Source organism: Temnothorax longispinosus, chromosome 12 (assembly GCF_030848805.1).
Source record: "Temnothorax longispinosus isolate EJ_2023e chromosome 12, Tlon_JGU_v1, whole genome shotgun sequence".
Taxonomy (NCBI): Eukaryota; Metazoa; Arthropoda; class Insecta; order Hymenoptera; family Formicidae; genus Temnothorax; species Temnothorax longispinosus.
In genome coordinates, this window is record NC_092369.1 from 13,133,907 (window position 1) to 13,155,261 (window position 21,355).

General features: G+C 34.3%; 5 protein-coding genes across 8 annotated transcripts; 2 read left to right on the plus strand and 3 right to left on the minus strand.

Annotated features, from left to right (window-relative positions):
* On the minus strand, positions 1-2,677 carry LOC139822866 (cytochrome P450 9e2-like). Its single transcript, XM_071795016.1, has one exon. It carries the CDS (start codon positions 2,583-2,585, stop codon positions 1,038-1,040), a length of 1,548 nt encoding a protein of 515 aa, XP_071651117.1. The 5' UTR covers positions 2,586-2,677; the 3' UTR covers positions 1-1,037.
* Positions 2,678-2,942: 265 nt separating this feature from the next.
* LOC139822867 (membralin-like) lies at positions 2,943-9,050 on the minus strand. 2 transcript variants are annotated; one of them, XM_071795018.1, is made up of 8 exons: positions 8,831-9,050; positions 7,767-8,174; positions 7,371-7,606; positions 7,043-7,265; positions 6,646-6,775; positions 6,172-6,406; positions 5,950-6,040; positions 2,943-3,611 (listed from the first exon to the last, which is right to left on the minus strand). In XM_071795018.1, the coding sequence occupies exons 2-8, from the start codon at positions 8,031-8,033 to the stop codon at positions 3,546-3,548; spliced, it is 1,248 nt and encodes a 415-aa protein (XP_071651119.1). In that variant the 5' UTR covers positions 8,034-8,174; positions 8,831-9,050; the 3' UTR covers positions 2,943-3,545. The 2 variants fall into 2 exon arrangements, with proteins under 2 accessions (XP_071651119.1, XP_071651118.1); XM_071795017.1 differs by having other exon boundaries at positions 7,043-7,268.
* Positions 9,051-9,579: 529 nt separating this feature from the next.
* Positions 9,580-12,414, plus strand: LOC139822831 (rho guanine nucleotide exchange factor 39). Of its 2 annotated transcripts, none has more exons than XM_071794933.1 (8): positions 9,580-9,962; positions 10,054-10,184; positions 10,269-10,490; positions 10,661-10,859; positions 10,965-11,377; positions 11,463-11,600; positions 11,862-12,116; positions 12,196-12,414. In XM_071794933.1, the coding sequence occupies exons 1-8, from the start codon at positions 9,866-9,868 to the stop codon at positions 12,337-12,339; spliced, it is 1,599 nt and encodes a 532-aa protein (XP_071651034.1). In that variant the 5' UTR covers positions 9,580-9,865; the 3' UTR covers positions 12,340-12,414. The 2 variants fall into 2 exon arrangements, with proteins under 2 accessions (XP_071651034.1, XP_071651035.1); XM_071794934.1 differs by having other exon boundaries at positions 9,582-9,962; positions 10,673-10,859.
* A 375-nt stretch (positions 12,415-12,789) lies between these two features.
* On the plus strand, positions 12,790-18,750 carry LOC139822830 (E3 ubiquitin-protein ligase Topors). Of its 2 annotated transcripts, none has more exons than XM_071794932.1 (7): positions 12,790-13,120; positions 13,893-14,351; positions 14,455-14,682; positions 14,808-15,079; positions 15,157-15,372; positions 15,539-15,755; positions 15,929-18,750. In XM_071794932.1, exons 2-7 carry the CDS (start codon positions 13,930-13,932, stop codon positions 17,061-17,063), a joined length of 2,490 nt encoding a protein of 829 aa, XP_071651033.1. In that variant the 5' UTR covers positions 12,790-13,120; positions 13,893-13,929; the 3' UTR covers positions 17,064-18,750. The 2 variants fall into 2 exon arrangements, with proteins under 2 accessions (XP_071651033.1, XP_071651032.1); XM_071794931.1 differs by having other exon boundaries at positions 12,791-13,001.
* LOC139822832 (probable dimethyladenosine transferase) lies at positions 18,617-20,437 on the minus strand. The gene is made up of 5 exons (XM_071794935.1): positions 20,245-20,437; positions 19,808-20,180; positions 19,176-19,521; positions 18,925-19,031; positions 18,617-18,739 (listed from the first exon to the last, which is right to left on the minus strand). Exons 1-5 carry the CDS (start codon positions 20,300-20,302, stop codon positions 18,697-18,699), a joined length of 927 nt encoding a protein of 308 aa, XP_071651036.1. The 5' UTR covers positions 20,303-20,437; the 3' UTR covers positions 18,617-18,696.
* Positions 20,438-21,355: the final 918 nt, after the last annotated feature.

Sequence of the window (21,355 nt, forward strand, 5' to 3'; positions counted from 1 at the left end):
AACATACAACAAAATATATTTACGAAAGAATAAGTTGTATTTATATATGTAGGTGGCTTTCCAGAACATTGTTGCGATAGGAAGTCTTAATTTGGTTCATCTTATTTTCATTACCTTATCATTCTCGCACGATATATCATTCGATAACAATATGACAAAATAACATTATATTTCTATAATCTCATAAAAAATCCCTATCATCATTAAAAAGATATCTCAGAAATATCGCAACCAATAACAAATTTTTATTTGTAACGTTTGTACTGATAATTAATTTAATTTAATGATTATCTGCGCATTTTACACTGATTAGATATAATGAATTGTTTTCCTTTATATTTATTTTTATATAATTTATTCTCTAGGGGATTAGATACTATCTAAATAAATCATATAAAAATAAATATAAAGGAAAACAACCCATTATATCTAATCATATATACTCTAATCCCCTAGAGAATAAATCATATCTGATTAATTATCTTCAAAACATGTCAGATGCTATTATGAAAAGTGTTAAATGCTTTGTTTGTTTATTATAATTAGATTATAATCAGATCAAATGCTTAAATTTAGAATAAATTACATAATTTAAACTTTTTATATAATTTAAATAAGAAAATTTTTTCAAAAGAAAAAATAGTGCGAAAGACGTTTGTGCGATAGAGATATTCGTTCTTACGTAAAGAATAATATCAACTCTATTATTTCTACTGTACTTTTGGCGACAAGTGGAAGTTATATAAATCATTATAAAAATGACTGACAGTTAACACAATCGACTAGACTTGAGAGTCTACGCAAGTTATGATGTTTATCGCAAGTAATTAATATTTAATTTTTTTAATTCCACATTAGCAAAAACTTGGTTATTCGCTTTGAACATAATGACGTAATACATCGCAAATAAATCTTGTTATATCCTTCAATCATCTTCCAAAGTGCATACACGCGTCGAATATCTTGAAAGTTAATATTGCGGCAATATTTTCCCAAACACAACTATATCACACGATAATATATTGCGTACAAGATTTTCACGTTTCTCTCTTCTCCAAGCCGATCCAGAATCCGCCATCAGGATGCAATGGAAATTCCTTATCGTATACGATTGGATTGACGGTTCGTTCTGTAGCCTTCAGAGTAAACTTTTGTAAAAGATGAGCTATCAGAATCTTAGCCTCCATGAGAACAAATCGATTGCCGATACATTTTCTAGGTCCATGACCAAATGGTAGATAAGTGTACGGTAAAATGTTGTCTTTGTTCTCCTCGCTGAACCTTTCGGGATCGAACTTATCCGGGTTCGGAAAGTACTTCGGATCGTGATGTAAAGCATAAACGGGAAACAGCAACACATCGTTAGGTTCGACGATCACATTCTTGCAGCCTGGTTGCGACGGAGGCAGTTCATATCTCTTAACGCAAAGCCTATCGAGGAAGATCACTGGTGGATGCTTTCTGAGAGTCTCTGAGATCACCATATCCATGTAAGACATCTTCGACAGCGACTCGTAAGAAATCTTACCGTTTCCTTCAGCAAGATGCTGTTGTACTTCCTCGCGCAAACGATCTTGTATATCTCGATTAATTGCCAGCTCGTGAGCAACGAAACACATCAGCGTCGAAGTTGTGTCGAAACCAGCGAAGAAAAAGCTAAAAGCTTGCGAAACAATGTCATCCAATGTCATTTTGTGTACATTGGCACCTTCTTTGTCCAGAGCCTGCATTAATAAATGAATCATATCTGGTCTGACGATATCTTGCTCTTCCCGCGCTCTAATGGTTTCCCCCACGATCTTCTTGAAAAACTTGTACGTAGCCGATGGGAAGAGGGTCAGACCAATGGATTTACTGAACCGTGGACACGTACGTATAAATGTAAATTTGATGATCGCTAGAGGTCCAGAAAAAACTTTGCTAGCTTCCACTCCTCTTATGTAAAACTCATTGTTTTGATCCTTCATAGAATTCACGCTTATGCCAAATGCTGCTGTGGCGATTACATCATTGGTGTACCGTCTGAAGGCCTCCTTCGTATCGATCGTATGACAGATTTCCGGATGATCGACCAAATAATTAACGAAATCGTGAGAGCATTCCGATATCAAATCAAACATAAACTTCATTTTGCTGGCGGTGAAAGAGGGACTTAATGTATTCCTCATTTCTTTCCAACGGTCTCCGCGCAAGAAGAAGGTGTTCCTGCCAAATAGCGGTTCCACGCTTTCGTCAACGAAACTGCGATGATCCGGGAAATATTCAAAATCCTTCACCATGACGCCTTTAATCAGCTCAGGATCGCGCAATAACACATTAGGCGTGGTAATATCCATCATTCCCACATATTTTGCGTCCGGGAAGTAATTGTATGTATATTGGCTATAATCGACAAAACTGATGCGACCCAGAAATACTTTCCAACCCATTATAAAAGATGATAGCGAATCTGGCAGGTAAGGTAAACTCTTATTCTTCCAGTAAAAAAACATATGATGCAGCACAGTGACAACTTTCAGGATGCCGATGACGACCAGAGTAGTCAATAATAGCGCAAACGGCGACGAAAGCAACGACGAATCCATCGTGATATACGATATACGACAGTATAACAGACAAACGAGATACTTGGTCGGCCGTCAGCCGTCGGGCGCGGCGTAGAACGTTATAAATACGTGTTGCGTAGATCTTATCGTGAATAAAACGAAGATGGGAGGGAGAAGTTATCGCGGTATTATCGCGATGATACATGTTGCATCAGTAATTGCGCGAGATTTATTAGTCAGTTTAAACGCACGAACTTTTGAATATATCGTGACACAAAAAAAATCAATCATTAATCTAATTTAAAAAAATTTATTTCATATTTCAATAAAAAAATTAACGACGTTTTCGACGCGAAAATAGTTCCTAATCCTAATAATCATAATCACATAATCGTTACTAGATTCATCATGCGCTTCTTGCACTTGCGTATAGTGGATATATCTGACTGGGCCGTAGAACGAGATAGAAATAACCAATACAGATTAAAAAATAGCGAAAGAGTATGAAATGATTTCATTCTCTAAATCGTCAATCGTCATTGTTTGAGAAAAGAAACATAAATATGCCAGATGCCTTTTTTAGCTCTGCGAATTTAGATTAATTTTTTATTCAAAATCGCACAACGCAACGTACACGCAAAATACTTATGATGAGCATCAATTAAGCTTTATAATATAATCCTTATAATCTTATTAATGTACTCATAATATAACTCGAGTTACCTAATCTCAAGTTTAAAATCACGCGGATTTTAAATAGCTAAACCGATTACGAAATAAGAAACGTCATTCAATTAACTGAAAAAGGTAAGCTCACAAAATATGCTAACTAAACGAATATAGAAATTATCAAACTTGGATCTTTACCTCTGTTATTCATATAATGAAACTTTCAATCAATTGTCATCAATTTGTTTTGCTACTAAAATACATGTACACATTCTCTCTGTTTCTCTCTCTCTCTCACGGCAAAAATAAATTAAAATGTTTAAAATTTTATCACTCACCGATAAAGACAAAGATCTGGTGATGCGAGTAGCGCAGTAACATTGAGATTGACACCGTCTGAAACAATAAAGAGCAAAAACTTTATATGTGTGTGAAATATATCTGAAAATACAATCACGTCGCAATTAGCACAGACACGATTGATATTGATTAAAAATGTCAATCGGCATTATAAATTACTATTTTGAAATTTTGCCCGAGTAACTTTGACAAAGTTACGGCGTCACGTAAATTGCGAACTGGTCGCTCGTAGTCGGTTAGCGCGTTGAGCGAATGTTGAAATTGAATTGCGATCGGTTCAGATTGAACCAGCACCTGACACCCTCGAAGATAATCCGTTATTTGCAACAGGCAACCTTACTAGGGTCGTTCGATTCCATCTTATACGAATGCGCAGATGTTATTAAAAAAAAGGAACAAGAAGAAAGCAAAAGCAAAAGAAAAAGAGAGCTAATAAAAACTATTATACCTTCTCCGAAAGAATGATATCGATGTAGTAGCTTGGCAATTATTTTTCCACTCAGGCAAAATATCATATTATTAATATACAGAGTAAGTGTTATAGTGGGATCTACTAACAATAAGTAGATACTTATATACATAGATACACGATAATTTTTGCAAATCAAATTTTCGAAGTAAAAATGTAATTCTCGGAATAAATATCTTTATCTCTCCACGTCATATTTGATGTAAACTGCATTCTTCATATATCTTTTTATGAGTTCTCATTAAATTAATATTGTTCTAAATTAAATCCTCTTTCGCTTTTTTTTATATCGCGCGACTAATAAACATCTCTTTATGGTAAATCTGAGTATTCGATGGTATCTGTCACGGTACGGTCAATCGAATTCGATATAAGAGATGCGAATTCACCCCGGAGGATGAAGCACGAATGCAAGCAACAAACGCGCAAACACAGAGGCAAACAAGGAGAAAGATAAAGGAAGAGGGAATAGTATTTCATACTGGATCATATTGTAACGGAGCGCCGGACGTCGCGTGTACATGACAGAGGAGATACACGATGATACATGCACGACGACAGTCGTGTGCACGTGACTCGACGGCGCGGCGGGCCAGCGGGGGTGGCTCAGGGTGAACCCTCCAGGCAGCCGGGGCTCGAATTCACGTGTCGCGGCACGAGCGCGCAACCCTTTATCCGATATCGGCGCCGCATTCGCTCCGCTCCACACTGTAAAGCGAACCACATTGTTCGATCTAAAGAACAAAATATCTCACCGCTGAGCGGCAATCCGAGTCACGAGTTGTACCGTGGACTGTGGAGGCGAGGACGCGAACCCTATAATGTCCGATGGCGACAGCGAGGAGAATGAACTCTCCCGTGACGTTCAGAGACACTCAGCTCTTATAGTTAGTATGATAGAAAAATCTTGGAGAATACCTCCTTTTATAAATGCCATTATTAGAATCCTATGAGTTTTTTTTTGTTGTAGGCAAAAAGCAGAAAAAAAGAAAAGAAAAACTCGCGACTGATGCGTAATTGTAAAGAGTAATGATTTTAATTATAATCGTTATATCGCCCGAAAAATATACATTACTATTAAAAGTATCGTGTCATCATTAGGAGTTTCACACCGGTGATCTCGACCATAGTATGCCGCAATCTATTCCACCACAATTTGATACAAAATTACCGACATGGGGCCACTACGACGAATACGATGCCTCTAATAACCTTGATTTATACCCGACGGTTCAGCTCCAAAGGGATCGCGCGTGGATGAGGACACTGGGGATAGGAAAGCTATGCGCAGACAGGTTACTTTAGTGGATGGTTAGCTTGGATTGATTGCTATATCATTTTACACGTGTTAGACTGTCGTATAGGTGAGCGTGAAATCGTTTCTCTGATGGCGAGAAATTTATTATCTCAAAAAAAAAAAAGGATACAAACTTGCAATTCGATGGCACAATGATCTTAGAGTTTCGTATTTTCGGCAAAATATACCGTGCACTTGGATGTACTCATTAATTTTGTACAAAAAAAATCATTTGTATTATATCAAGTAAAAAAACTCAGATTTGTGTTATCGAACATAAATGATAAACAGGATAATTTTCCTTTGCAAACTGATAATTTAGCCATGCAAGCATGCAAGTGCGCGCACGCACGCGTATATATATAGCCTAATGATAAATTAAACTAGAAAAAAGACTGATATGTAAAAAAAATCAAGATTCCAAATTTCTAATGACTATTTACTATAGTTTGGACAATTTCTTGCATTTTATATTTTTTGCCAATGTAATGTTTCACGTAAATATTATTTAAATATATATATATATATATATATATATATATATATATATATATATATACACATACAACTAATCGACAAGTCAAGCATAAAATTCATAAAATACTTACAAATACGAGCATAACGAAAAATGCAGCTAAATATGATGTTCGTGCCATCCACATGCTCACAAATCGATAATGTTCTCCCGTTACCACGTTCCTGTCAGTGATAAAAGTTTAAACAAATTACTTTTTATCTCAATATCTGTGAGTTTCTAACACGTTTTAATACATTTTTAAAACGGTTAAATAACCATCATTGTATGTATTAAACGTAAAAGTCATACCTACCGTAAAAAACCTTTGTTGTCTTCATGTTCTGCTAGCGTCTTGATACTTGCCATCAACAAATCGTCATATCCCAAAAATTCATCTAATATCAACCGTGAAAACGCATCACCAAAACATTTGTCGTTCAATGGATCCAAAGTGACAATTTTGACTGGAATGTTTAGTCTTTGTCGAGCCGCTGGTGATAATCGTAAGAAACCATATTCCAATGAATATTCAACAATATATCCATCCTCTGGAATATAATAAAAAATTTGCGTTAGTAAAAAAAAACATTAATTTATGTATCCATATATATATATACCCCCATATATATAAAAATTAATGTTTTATTCATATGTAAAATATTTTTGTATTAAAATAATGCCATTTAGAATCAAACACACATGCGTAACTTAAATGTTAATTACATCTGTAGTAAAAATCTCGCAGTTAAAATTATATATAATATATTTTACGTCCGATGTTATTTACCTATTCTAGTTGTTTTATCAACATCTGAAGTACGATCTTTTAACTGTACAACATTATCTTCATTTAAATGATCAGGCACTTCCGTGGAGTTACCTTCCACATTCGTAAAAGATGACTTTTCTCCGGATGACTAAAATAAAATGTATATAAATATTATTTCATATTAGCAATTTATATTTATTGTACATATTGCTTTTCATATAAAAACGTTACATGTTTATCTAAGTTTATAAAAAATAAGTATCAAACATTTAAACAAATGATTTGTTCAAATTGTTCCTTAATTATAAAGTGCTATAATATTCCAAAGTTTTCAATGTTTGTATAAAATTATAAAATCTTTTACTAAAGTATCAAGTATCGTTGTTAATATCTTTAAGACAGAAGACATACGTACTATTTTTTTAGCTATATTTAAACCATCCCAAAGCTTCGTTGACAACGATGGACTCATTGTTGTATTTGATGGGCTTAGGTCAGGATTTTGCGTCTCTCCAGAGATTGTCGCACTTCTCATCAGATCTTGCTCAAGTAATGTTAAATTCTCATGATTCCCGTCGGCAGAGGTGTTTATAGTGTCCCGTTCTTCATCAACAGCCGATGGTTCAATATTTATAAATCTGCTACAACAAATAAATAAAAATATATGTTTACTCTCTATACACAAAATTAACAAAAGCATTAATGCATTTTTATATCTTGTAAATATTTATATTTTAACTTACCCATTTCTGGTTAATAATGCTAAAGCAACAGAAAAATCATGAACATTTCCTTGTCTCAATTTCTCCTCTTTGGCATAACTTTTCTCTATGCTATAATCTTCACCGCCATTCCTAAGAATTTCGACTCTCAATATGCCATCCCGTGGCCAGTCGTCTCTTATATGTTCTAAGCAATTGGTTGGTGCGCGTGAAAATACTATATGGATATAAGCCAACACAAAAAATGCCAATATAGCCTGTAAACAAAAGAGATTTATGAAATTATTTATCAATAATGTCTAGTTTATCTTGTCAATTGTCTTATTTATTTATATACAGAAATTAGTTTGGTGTATGTATATATACATATATACATATATATAATACAACTTTAATAATAAATAATGTGTCTCGTACCTTTAAAAGAACTATAAATTCTATAAATCTCCTGACAGGCCTTGGAAATGTCCGTGCATAGGCTAGCGCCGCTTTGACAAATAACGTATGAAATAACCTATCCCGTACATTAATCAGGGGATTTTGATTATTGTTATTTCTAGCTATATTCATGTTATTATTATTTAGGACTGGCCCTATAACACCAGCAAGACTGTGAAGATTATGTGCTATCGCACCGTTTTGATTATTAGGCACTGCGACAGCAGCACCGTCTCCTTGCGACATTTTTAAATATTACATAAGTAACTCCCACAAATATGAGAATTCAGAAGAATTCATATAATCGAATAATTATCTACATAGAAATCACCATATTTACACATACGTTATTTGTCACTTGCAGTTAATGCAACAAAGCATTGTATCCTGAAACAAATAAGAGATTTTCAATTAACAATTTAATTAGCAATATCAATAAATTCGTTAGATACATGTGTGTGCGCACGCTCGCGTGCGTGTGTGCGTATAGATTAAAGTATAAAAATTGCGAGTACTAAGATATGAAAAAAATTCATTCCCCATAGAAACAACTCGTAAAATAAATAATGTTCACGGTGCATAACTTTGTTATTTTGCATCATCATCAAAATATTTGGAAAACAAAAATAAAAAAATCTTGAGACGACGCTTTAGGAATTGATCTTTGGGAACAATGAGATTATTTGTATAACCACATTGAATACCATATACAACGAAACATAAAAAGTCGCATATATATAAAAACACATATGCAAAACAGTAAGTAACAGTGACTGCTGTTTATCACGTTTGTTATGTAATTTCCTGGTCGAGAAAAAAGAAAACCCATCAATCGTCCAGACTATGAATATCAATCGTACTATACTATCTCTTCTCGTATGATCTTCTCAATGAATATTCCATAGAAAGAAAGAAAAATCAAAAACCGTGTTGGCAATCGGCAATCAGCATATGACATATGACATTTGGTGCTTGTCAAGACATGGTCAATCGTCGCGAAATTTTCAGCCGTCTTTCAGAAGAACGAATCTGGCATGTCATACCTTGTGACGAAATCGCGATAAATACGTCAACGCCGTGATTCTGAATTCCGATGGCACCGTCGCGTCTTCCACTACTGTAAATCGAATTGTCGCGTCGGTGCGAAAGTCGCGTGTTTGCCTAGCAGCAAATAGCGTTATTCGCGAAATTGTCACTTCATCGTCGCATATGTTTTCATCAGTTTTGATGTGCACCGAACATACTATATACTATAGATCGTATTCGCTAATTCCTAATTCGCTTACGCGCCAGGTCTACCAATCGCGAAATCGAGATTTTACCAATAATTTGCAAAGGGAACCTTGCTAAGTTGCGTTCCAAAATTCACTCTGGATCTAAAATCTATAGTTTACGCCCATGCACTATAGTATTTTAGTTAACTCTAGAATGAATTTTGGAACGCAGGAGGTCGATTCTGTATTTTGAGCATTTTGAGACGAGGTGAAAATTACAAAAGTGAACAGATTTACTAGATTTCGACAAATGAAATTGTAGATTCTCTAGTGAATTTCCTCACTTTTGTAATGTTCTGGCGATTTGTGTCGCTCATTGCTCATTGGCTACAATTGGCTTGCCTTGAGGACCTTGAGCCTTCTTCCGTATCGACTGTCGAATAAACATGCAATAGAAAAACGCGTTTTCCTAAAGCTCGTATCAGACTACGGGATTGGGATTGGGATTGAGAATTGAGATTGGATAGAAATTTTACCAATCAGAGCAAAGTTCACTAAACTAGCAGGTGTGTCTGTCGAGCAGTCGAGCAGAGCACCATTTAAATTTTTACCGGTGTGTGCACATAACATACGTTGCATGCATACATATACACATACACACTGTGTCAAAGAAATATAAGTAGTATTATTGTAGTAACGGACGTAACGGTAGCGAGTTACGTTTACTCCAATTTTGGAAAGAAACTCCATAACACTACTCACTCGTATTATATTTTAAGAGTCATAGAATAAAACTACACACAAAGTTTAATCATATTGCTTGTTAATTTACTTTCTAAATACACAAAAGTGATTGGTACGATTATGTATTCACCATTGTCGCCTCAAGCCAGCCTCAGTTCAGAATTAAGACAAGTTATAAATGAAAGAAATATGTTGAGCATGCGGAGTCGTATGAAAGGTATAATTTATATTTATCATATCTCTTTTATGTATATTCTTTTAATTGTTATTATTCAAGTCCAAGTTCTATATCATGATTTTTTTTTCAGTTCTACACGCTTTGAATAAGGATAATGAGAAGTGTGCAGAGGAAAAGGAAAGAACTCTGAGGTCACAAGCTATTCGAGAAATATTAACCACCGAAGTTACTTATTTACAACAATTGGAGACCTTAACAGAGGTATAATTCTTAGTACATATTTTTTATTACAAAAATTATAATATTATTATTATTATTAACATATGTATGTATGTGTGCCTTCAGTTTTTTATACAACCTATTCTTGAGAGAAAGTTGTTGGATCACCCATTACTCGCTACGCTGGGTGAGAACATAAAGACGTTGTATAATGTGAGTGGCGAACTGGTGGCAGGATTAAAATGTAATCCTGATAATATAGCTGGAATATTTCACAAACTCGCACCATTCTTTAAGTTATATTCCGTTTATGCATACGATTATACACAAGTACTAAATCTACTACAGGTAATAACCACAAATATTACGAAAAAATTATTTGTTAAAATTTATTTGCATGCGATTTCTTGAAACTTTTTTTAATATGGATATGAATATTTGTTCAAAAATATAAAAATATTTTTATTGAGAGTAGAAACAAAAAGATAGACTTTGATATTAAAGTTTGTCTATAAAAGTTATCCTTTCAGACAAGTCAAGAGAATGATCCCGCCTTAAAAAAATTTATTTGCGATCAAGAAACAAGACCAGAGGTAGGAAGGAAATTGTCTTCATTGTTAATTACACCAGTCCAAAGAGTACCGAGATATCAGTTACTTGTTAAACAAGTGTTACAACATACCCCTTATGGACATAGAGAATATAGACATTTGCAGGGTAATTATATATCATTATGATCATTATCATATTTACCAGATAACTTATACATATTTGAGAGTGTATATTTTTTATCTATAATTTTAACTCGATCCTTATTTGTAGCATGTTTGGTTGAAATTGAAAAATCTGCGAGACACATAAATACTTTAATTGCACAAAACGAAGAAACACAAAAATTGTTAAATCTTCAGAAGTGTATTGCTACTTCGATTAATCTCGTGAAGCCTGGTAGAATATTAATCAAACAAGGACCATTGATGCGTGTTTCAAGACGAGGCAATTCAGCTTATAGGAGATATTTTGTTCTTTTGAATGATACTTTACTATATTGTAAAGGCGAACCAGGAACATCGTTGAACATATCTTGCGTTCTACCGTTAAACAAGTGCAGTTTAACTTGTGTTCTGAGTAAAAAACTGTTCCGTATAACGTGCTTACATGAAACATTCTTACTGTACTCGGAAAAAGACGATAGCGACGAATGGATACAATCTATACAAAGCGCTATTAAAAAAGTATTTGTTATATGTTATTAAAAATGTAGATATCTTGATACTTGACTTTTCTATTAAACATATTTATGTACTATTTTGTTTTCAGTATACCGAATGTAGGCAAACCTTGAGAAAGGAGAGCAGTTCAAGAAAGCCACTTAGACATAAGAATATTAACGAATTTTCGTCAGATAATATACCAAAAAAGTCTATTAAAAGAAAAAGATGTATGAAAGATGAACAGGTAAACATTATTATTTCTCGTGTGTATGTTACTAGTACTACTTTTAAAACATTTAATACAAAGTACCAATTAATTTAAAATAGAGTGCGTCACAGATTTATATATATATATATATATATATATATATATATATATATATATATATATATATCTCAATCTATAACGCACTCTATTTTAAATCAATTGGCACTATATATACACACATATCTTCAGAGACATAATAATAAACTCTAGCATAGATTTTTCTATATTACGTATTAGGTATCATTGGACACCTCCAGCATAATATATTTTAAAAAGGATAATGAAATGGACGAGGATGTTCAAAGTGATAATACTTGTTTACCTCGTTGTACTAAAGCCAAAAGATTTAAACAAGATGAGTATTCCAAAGTTGGCCAAGTTGCTCCTGCAGTAAAAAATACGAAACTAAAATCATGCAAAAACGATAGAAATAAACGGTATACATCTGCATATAGATGTTTAAGAAAGTCAAGTAACTGCAATTATAACGAGGTGAGTAGAAATTTATTTTATATAAATTTAGAAATGTACGCTACGCATTTACTGAAATAACATTCGATCTTTTCTTTAGATTCCAACGACAACGAGGATATGTGGAACCAGTTTATGTTCAATCACGTCCAGCGTCGAAGAACACACATCGCCCTTCCAAATGATCAGTGATTTTTTTACATTTATCGGTGCGACAATAAAAGACCTTTTCACATTCAAATAATACAAATGTTACGTATAAAATAAAATAAATTATTTGTATCATAATTTATAGAATTATAAATAAGTGGGTACATTATATTTTATTTCAGATTCACAGATAACTAAATTTTTTACGTGATCAAATTTTCAATAAACTATAAAATGAATGTAGCATTGAATCCATACGAATGATACGAAATAATTGAATTGGACTCGCACTAATTTTATTCATTGACACTCACTCAAAAGTGATTCAAAATACGTAGCGAGAGAGACTCTCCTCAGTAAAAGATTTATTTTCTATAATTTATAAGAGAGAGAGAGAGAGAGAGAGAGAGGAAATATCTCCCTAGATTGAGACAAAATGCACGCATGCGCAGTAGCGTCAGCTCGTCGGACGTTTCGTAGTGAAGTTTTTTCCTCGACCCTGGGAACATTGCGTTACACGATACACGACTATCATCGTATCGTAGTCGTAGTTTTCGCTTTATGGCTAGAGGCTGGAGCGGCTGGAGTTACCGTATAAAATCTGGAGGTTACGCGTTACTGTGAGAAGTGTGAGAACGTATTTGTTCGCGCAGGTAGGCAGACATCACGGTGAAAACGGAATAATCGACATTTGCGAATTTTTACGCACAGTATCGTATGCCTAACACCGGAAACGAGAGACGAGAGCAGTAGCAGGTAAGGAGGCAGAAGGGTGGAGAGCAACGCTCATACAGAATACAGAAAAAAGTCAGACACCGAGAAAAAACATCGACGATGATGATACGTCATACATCACGAACAGTCAGTACTGTCAGGTCTGTCAGTCACTCCGTCGGTAGATTTATAACGCTTCTTCTCTATGAGGATTATATTCCTCCTATATAATTATCTACGGTGTGAGAAATTATATATATGGATGATCGTTCCATATGATTTCTAATCGGACATTTGCTATTCTCTGCACCAAATCTGTCACTTTTTGTCTCGTTATGTCTGCCATAAAATGAGAAAACTCTTGTGATGCACAAATGAGCACGACTAGACGCTCTATAAGCGTCCGTCTCTGATAATTGTTTCCCTTTCACGCGCAATACAATACCAAGGTAATAAGGTATGTCGTAATATACGCGAGATATAGGCTGACTCACGCGAATCAAAGATTTGTGAAAGAATCTTGTAGAATTTTTTATGCTGCAATAATTGTAAGTTTTGAAAATCAACAAACAAGTTAAAAATAGGTTTTACTGATCGACTATATGATTTTTTTTTTTTTAATAATCAGATTTACATTTTATCATCACTAATTAATTATATTATTTTGATATCAATAATGACATTTTATGTTTTCACAATTTTAAATATCCTAGTCATCTTTTATTTATTTGTATACAACTTGCTTTTGCACATGTCTACTTAACATCTTAACTTATTATGTATTAATAGGATTAACAGTTATGTGATTTATTTGTACGACTGACTTTTCTACAAATGTCTTTCAATATTAACTTGAATTTTTTAGATTTCTTCTATTCTTGAATAAAAATTACCGTTGTATATTTATATATGTGCACTTTTTTTATTTTACAGAAATTTCTTTACGAATGGACATTTGCAATAGATAACGATGGAAGGCCCATTAGAAATAAAAAACTCCAATGCAGGCATGGAGGAGCCTATAAAATCCGAAGCTCCCGTACAAAATTCTGATAATAGCGAACGAAACGACAGTGCAGTCTCTCCACCTCCAAATTGTAGCATTTGCCTGGGAAAGCTAATTAATACATCCTTCACGGATAGTTGTCTGCATCAGTTTTGTTTTACTTGCTTACTTCAATGGTCCAAAATTAAAACGGAATGTCCTTTGTGCAAACAAACATTCAAATCGATTATACACAATGTGAGATCGGAAGAAGATTACGATCAGTATCATGTACCGCACGAATTGGTATCGCAAATTCCTCAGCCACAAGTGACTGCTACTTTGGATGTCAACTTTGATGTCGATTGGGATGTTGCCCCTCTTACCCCTCGTCGATTTGTTTACAGGTATGATTCATGCACCATAGTAGAATACTTGTACTGTGTATTATAATTTGTTATAATTTGAGTGCACATTTATAACATAATTCTATACAATACTATGTCTCAGAACAACGATGACTGGCAATCGTCGACATGGAGTGTTGTTAAATCCAGAGCAAGTTACAAGACGCGAGCAATTGCCCAGTATAGCACTTCAAGTGCCAAGGGAAGAACGTAGACGTAGACGTGCTAATCCTACAGATTATCGTCGTACTATTTATAGGCATGGTATATGGGCTACTTCATTACCTGACATATTTGGACGTTTCCGCGAATGTAGCCCTGAATATTATAGGTAAATAAATATTTCTTATAACTTGATTTTTATTATTCCTTAATCCAAAATTATAAATCTGCATCTAATATTTTAAAATTCTCTTACACGTAATACTCGAATTTTTTTTGTCAATTGTATTACAGAAGACAACCACAAGAATTAGATCGCCTTATACCATGGCTAAATAGAGAGTTGCAAGTTTTACTTGATAATGAACCAACCCATGTTGCATATGTGTTGAGCATAATAATGGATGCCTTAACTCAATACGATATTAGAAGTCCAGAATTTCGGAATATTGTGCGGCCCTTTTTCACTATACATACAGATCATTTTGCACACGAACTGTTAAATTTTGCCCAAACTAACTTTGATTTGGTTGGATATGATCAGTCTGTTACTTATTTGCCACGTGGTTCGTAATTATTCATACATATAAATATTAATAACTGCAAATATCAAGGTACATAATTATATACATCATATCTATAGGTTTATCAAATGAATATGGGACTCGTATTGAATCACCCACTAGTAGTGTTGGCAGTAGCAGCAGTAGCAGTAGCAGCAGCAGCAGCAGCAGCAGTAACATCAGTAACAGCAATCTTATCTCTGACAACTCTGATGTTCGAATACTCGCTGAAGCGATCGATTTGAGAGTAAACGCTGAGATGCCGAATACGTTATCACATCCAATTAGCATGCCAGGTGAGAAATAAATGACAAATCGCATCCTGCGTTACATTTTCTATGCCTAACGTATGCATAAATATAAACAAATAAAAAATTTACATTATTTAGTATATTTAGTCGAATCTTAAGATACTTGTATGTATTATGATAAATGCATATAATTGCGTGTATAATTATTTAGGTCCTAGTGCAGTAGGACAGATGTTTCGCAGAGTAGAAACATCTAATAATATACCAGAGCTCTTAATCATTTCATCGAGTTCCTCCGAATCAGATGGAGAATGTGAAATAATTGGCTATGTAAAACCACGCCATGAAAGAACACCAGAAATCATAGAGTTACTTTCTTCTGATTCTGAAAATGTGTCTGTTCCTCATACTTCGAATGGAAATACGCAGTAAGTTATATAAGTTATAAGTTATAAAACGATCATATAGCAATGCGTTCACAATTTTTTAATCGTTTCAACATTGATATTGTAATAAAGTTTTTTTTTATAAATCGTTTTCACATCATTGATATAAACGTAATTTGCAGCTTTAAATGTTTGTTATCATACTTTTTTACTAGATTGGCCGTAAGAAGACATTTGGAAAATGTGTCACTACCAAGCACGTCTCATGTCACAAAAGGATCGTCTTCGTCGTCTTGTTCGGCAACAAGTAGCGATGCTACTTCTGACAGTGATTACAATCCAAGACAAAATAGTATTAGGCGAAACCGTCCGAAGAAATCAGAGAAAAAGACAGTTGCACAAAAACATAAAAGATCGTATGTAACAGAAAGCCGGAATAAACTATCTAAGAAAAGGAAAATATTCAGTTCTAGTGAGTTCTATTCCAGCTCGTCTGAAAGTTCACTAAAGAAATGTAACGAAAAACGAGTAAGAAAGGCACGATATAAGGTACAGGCTAAAGGTACAGGACGAATAAAACTGATTAAAAGACAAGAGAGTTATTCAGATGAGGATTCATCTAGTAGTGACAGTAGTAGCACGGAGACCGATAGCAAGACGAAAACCAAGAAGTGTTATAGAGAATATAAATCGAAAAGGGATTGTCAGTCTAGTGCAAATAATCATACAGCGAAAAGTGGGAAAACAACGAGAAGCAAAGAGAAGAAAACTTTGAATCTGGAAAAGTTGAAGTCTAAGAGCAAAGATTCCAAGTGTAGCGAAAATGGACAATCTAGATCTAGAAGTAACAGTATATCTTCTAATACTTCTGAACGAAATAAAAGGCCGAGCTGTAGACACCGGGAATCTCGAAATACAAATGAGTTTGGAAGTCAAGACGACAGTGCCTCGATAAATAAAGATATCTCAAGAAGTGAATATAAATCTAAATCAAAAAAGAAAATGTGTTATTCTTCGGACTCGGAGGATGATCGTTTAAGGTCTAGTAGTCAGTGTAGTAATTATTCTAATAAATCCTATTCGCTTTGGAGAAAATCAAAACGTAAAGAAAAGCATAAAGATAAGGCGCGTCATAGATTCAGTGGTAGAATATTTAATTTATCGCAATCCAATGCAAGTACAATTTTAACGATATCATCAAAAAATGACGTGTATCCAACGAAACATTCCGATTGTAAAGAAAAACACAAATCACGCAAAGAATCGAAGTATAGAAAGTTCGAAAATGAAAAAAAGTCGAGACCAAAGAAAAAAAGGCGACGTCTTCAATCTTCTTCTACTTCGGGATAATATCATATTATGCAATTTGTGTTAGTTAACATCATAGAATAAATTTTGATTTAACAAAATGACATTCAAGTTTTTGTAAGAAAAATGCAATGAATAGTATTTAATCAGATGAATTTCACATTACTGTAGATTGTTATTTTGTTCGTAACACATTACTCTCCATCATGATGCTAATGTCACTTTATGACTGTCATAAATTTGTTATATAATTTCAATAATATTTGAAAAAGATAAGATTAATTAAGATTATCTTTTTTTTTCTTACAAATTTCATCATTTTATTATATCTATTTGTAGTACAAAAATATTTCCATTTATATTAATAAAAGCAAGTAACATCTTATTCTACATAATGAAATGTGTATATATTAAAATAAATTTGTATTTGCACACTGCAAATTTCAACATAAAACATTGTCTTGTTATAACATCTGATGCAAAAATTGTTACTATATAATTGCAATACGAAATATGTACTATATTATCACGATACCTTTCTTGGGAATATAATATTGCGCACAGTGATATATATATACATAAACATGCAATATACGTATGTGCGTTGTGTATGTATGTGTACATGCGTGCGTGTGTATAATACCATTATGTTGGCAATTAAAGAACAGTTTGTGCACATTTTATCGGAATATTGTAATAATCCATATGGAGACCCAAAGATTGTAAATATGTGTATCTCGTAAATTATTAGTTTAAATAAGATTTTTGCACATTTTATACATACCATGTGTACACGTACAGACATACATATATACGTTTAAGATATGATAAGGATAATGTTCACACATCTAATAAAATTAGAGATATACGTTTATATATTTTTGCTATGTATGACAATGGCTTTTTATAAAGTATTAGAATAACTTTTATTTCTTTTCTCCAAAAATTGTATTAAAATTATTTTTCATAAAGATAAATTCCAAAAGAAAGGAGAAGAGAGATTCTTCGAAGCATTTGTAGTGTTAAGCGGACCGCAGCTATAATGATGAAATGTTTCATTATTGAATTATTGCTTTTTCATGGATGAGCTGAATTTTAATCTGTTTTGCAAAAATCTCATGTTTTATAATATCTGAGATATAACTGAAAAGATGAAAGATGTAAGACTACAATAAAACAAAAAGATCAATGTGCGTAAAGGTTATTATGAATTTGTATTGTACAAACATTTACGTGTATAAGATTGTTTATAATATGTGAACTATAGATAACAATTAAGTATAAATATATTGAAAAATAGATCAGGAAAAGTATTATATCATGCCTGTGAATCATATAAAATGATACCTATAAGTAATTCATATATTTTATGTATCAAATATAAATATATAGGATGATTCTCAATTATATATCAATATTTCACGGGGTGAATCTAAAGTCCGAAGTAAAAAAGAAATAAGCGACACGAACAGTTTTTTTTTATATGCGCATGATTTTTTTTGTTTTATTCTCTGAAACATATAAGAATTGCCTTATATAACAATGAAAAAACCACGTACAATTCTAAAACAAATGCTTCTTAAAAAATAGACCAATTTATTTCCTTAACAAAAATTTATTTGCACATTGTTTATAAAAATTCGTTTACAAATAGTGTATATCTCAATATGTAAATTTATGTAAAATGCACACCTTCCGCATTAAATGCATGTAAAAGGCTGGAAAAAGATACATTTTTGTTAATTTTGATATTTTAGTATTTATGAAGTAACTATATGTGTGATCATATTATATAAAATATCTAAATATAAATAAATCTTTAGATTTAAATTTTGGATAATGTTTTCTACTAAAGTCGATATACACACGACACATACAAACTCGTATATTAACTTGTTTATACCTGATAAAATCATCTATGTCCATAGTCCTAGCTCGTTTATTCTTTGCATCAGCTTTTTCTAGTACATGATTTATCAATTGCTTGATATCAAAATTTTCTGATATAATCTGTGTAAATGTGTGACAATCAATATAAAATACGATAACAAATATTTTAATATAAACAAGCATTTGGTCCATATATCCAGACTTAACGTCTGGACGTCATGTATTTTCACATCTGTCTTGTTTATAATAATGTGTCAAATTTACCTTGTTGTTCAAACTACAATGAATTTTATAATTTTTCTCTAACATAGTGACAACTGTGGTTTGCTTGAAAGCTGCAGATAGCGTTTTATTTTTTCTCATGAAACCGATTCGTGTCAGACTATCCCATTCTTGGTAATTGATCGGAGGTGGTGGATTCCTCGGCTCGATTCTCACTACGTTTGATTCTACCTTAGGTGGAGGTCTAAAGTTATTCTTCCCAACCTTCATCAACATATCTACTCGTGCCAATAATTGCGTGTTAATGCTTAAGCGACAATACAATTTGTCACCAGGTTTAGCTACCAAGCGTTCTGCAAATTCTCTTTGAAACATAAGTATAGCACATCTGTAAAAAAAAAAAAAAATAACATGGACAATGGACATTGACTCCATTCCCTCTCGCGTTGTCCGTATATTAAAAATTTGCTAGTTCTACCTAAAATATAAATTGTCACAATATACTTCTCAATGCTGTATAGTTTATAAATTTGTAATATATTACTCTCAGAACAGAAACAAGCATCTACCTGAGAAGTAGAATCTAAAATATATCTGTATGGTAGAAAAAGTAATGCCTGCTTTTGGGAACTCGTATTTCACTTACGTATAAATGTTCACAAATATATAATTACCTGAAAAGTGGTTTATGCGAAAGTAATTTAAATACTAATGGTGATGATATCTGATATGGGATATTAGCGACGCACAAATCGAAAAAAGGTAGCTCTGATTTTAATACATCTCCAAGTACTATTTGTAATTTCGATTGATGTGCAGTTCTCTCTCCTTGAACACGCTTTTGTAATTCTGCTACCATTCTTGGATCAATTTCGCACGCTATTACTTTCTTTGCTTTCTCAAGCATTTTTACAGTCATATTGCCGGTACCAGGACCGATCTCCAGTACGACATCGGTCGGCCTGAGCGCAGCTTTTTCAACCATACTTTGAATAATTAAAGGATTTTTCAGTATATGCTGACCCTTATCCTTATTGAATAAAATTCCTGTAAAAAAAAACACAATGTTTGTGTTAATTTGTAGATATGTAGAATATTTTAACAAACATACCTTGTCTCGCTACTTCTGTATGGACGCGAGAAGTAATTTGCGTGCGAACTTTCGGCATTATGTCCGATTAGAAATCAGACGGAGTATTTAAATTATGTGTAAGTAAAATAATAATTTGATAACCACATGGGGTCCACTACAAACAGTACATAAGAGGTTATCTCGGCCAATCCCGGATCCCGGCCTTTTTCGTGTTGTTGCTGTGTTGCAGTTTCCGACACGCCGCCTAAGAAAGTGCAACTCAACTATGTTGTTTCGCTCGGTAACCGCACATGGTTTGCGTCCGTGCTAATGGTTCGTGTCCGAACTCCGAACTAGCCAGCTGGAGGGGATATTATTATTCTGGCCGCGGCGGCCGCGCTCGGCCGGCCCGGGAGTTGCATCTGATAACACTCGCGTTTCAAGAGACAGCTACGTCGACCAGACACCACCGAGACAGAACGCAGAACGTAGAATACAGCCAGTTAAACCTGTGAAAGTTAACGAAAGATTCGGCATACGTTGATCTTTTATTGTTCGTTGAAAGTTTTCGATATTTTTGAACCGAGCCGCGGCCGCGCGCGTCGTGCCGCTTAGGAGGATAGGCCGTGACGTCATGCGCCGCTCCGCGCCGCCGCGCCGCGCGGATCGATACGATGACGGTGACGTAGTAGACAGTGTAGGCGTAGGCACCTGCGCAGTCCGTACTAGCGGCGCGACCGTTGAACTCGAAAGCTCCGTTCCTCGAAGATCGGCGCGTTTTCGACGTTGTTTCTGGCGATGAGCGGACTTGTCACTTGTTTCCGTCAACGCTCGGAGTAGTGTTACCTGCGTGAGTGACTCAGTTATCATTCTTCCGAGGAATCTCGCACCGGTAGGAAGTGTTTGTGCTCCGCGCGCGCTCGTCACCGACGTCACCGTGCTTCGTGCTGTTTTCGGAACGCGCTCGTTTCGGTGATTGGCATTCCTGCTTCCTCGTTTCGCGGGCCGCGGGAATACGCGCTACGCGATCGAGTACTGCGCGCCGTGTGCCGTGTGTGTAAAACAATTTACGAGTGTATGAGGTGTTTATCGGAATGAACGTGTCGCGCGACGAGCTCACTCGAGACGTCGAGGCGGAGGTATGTATGAA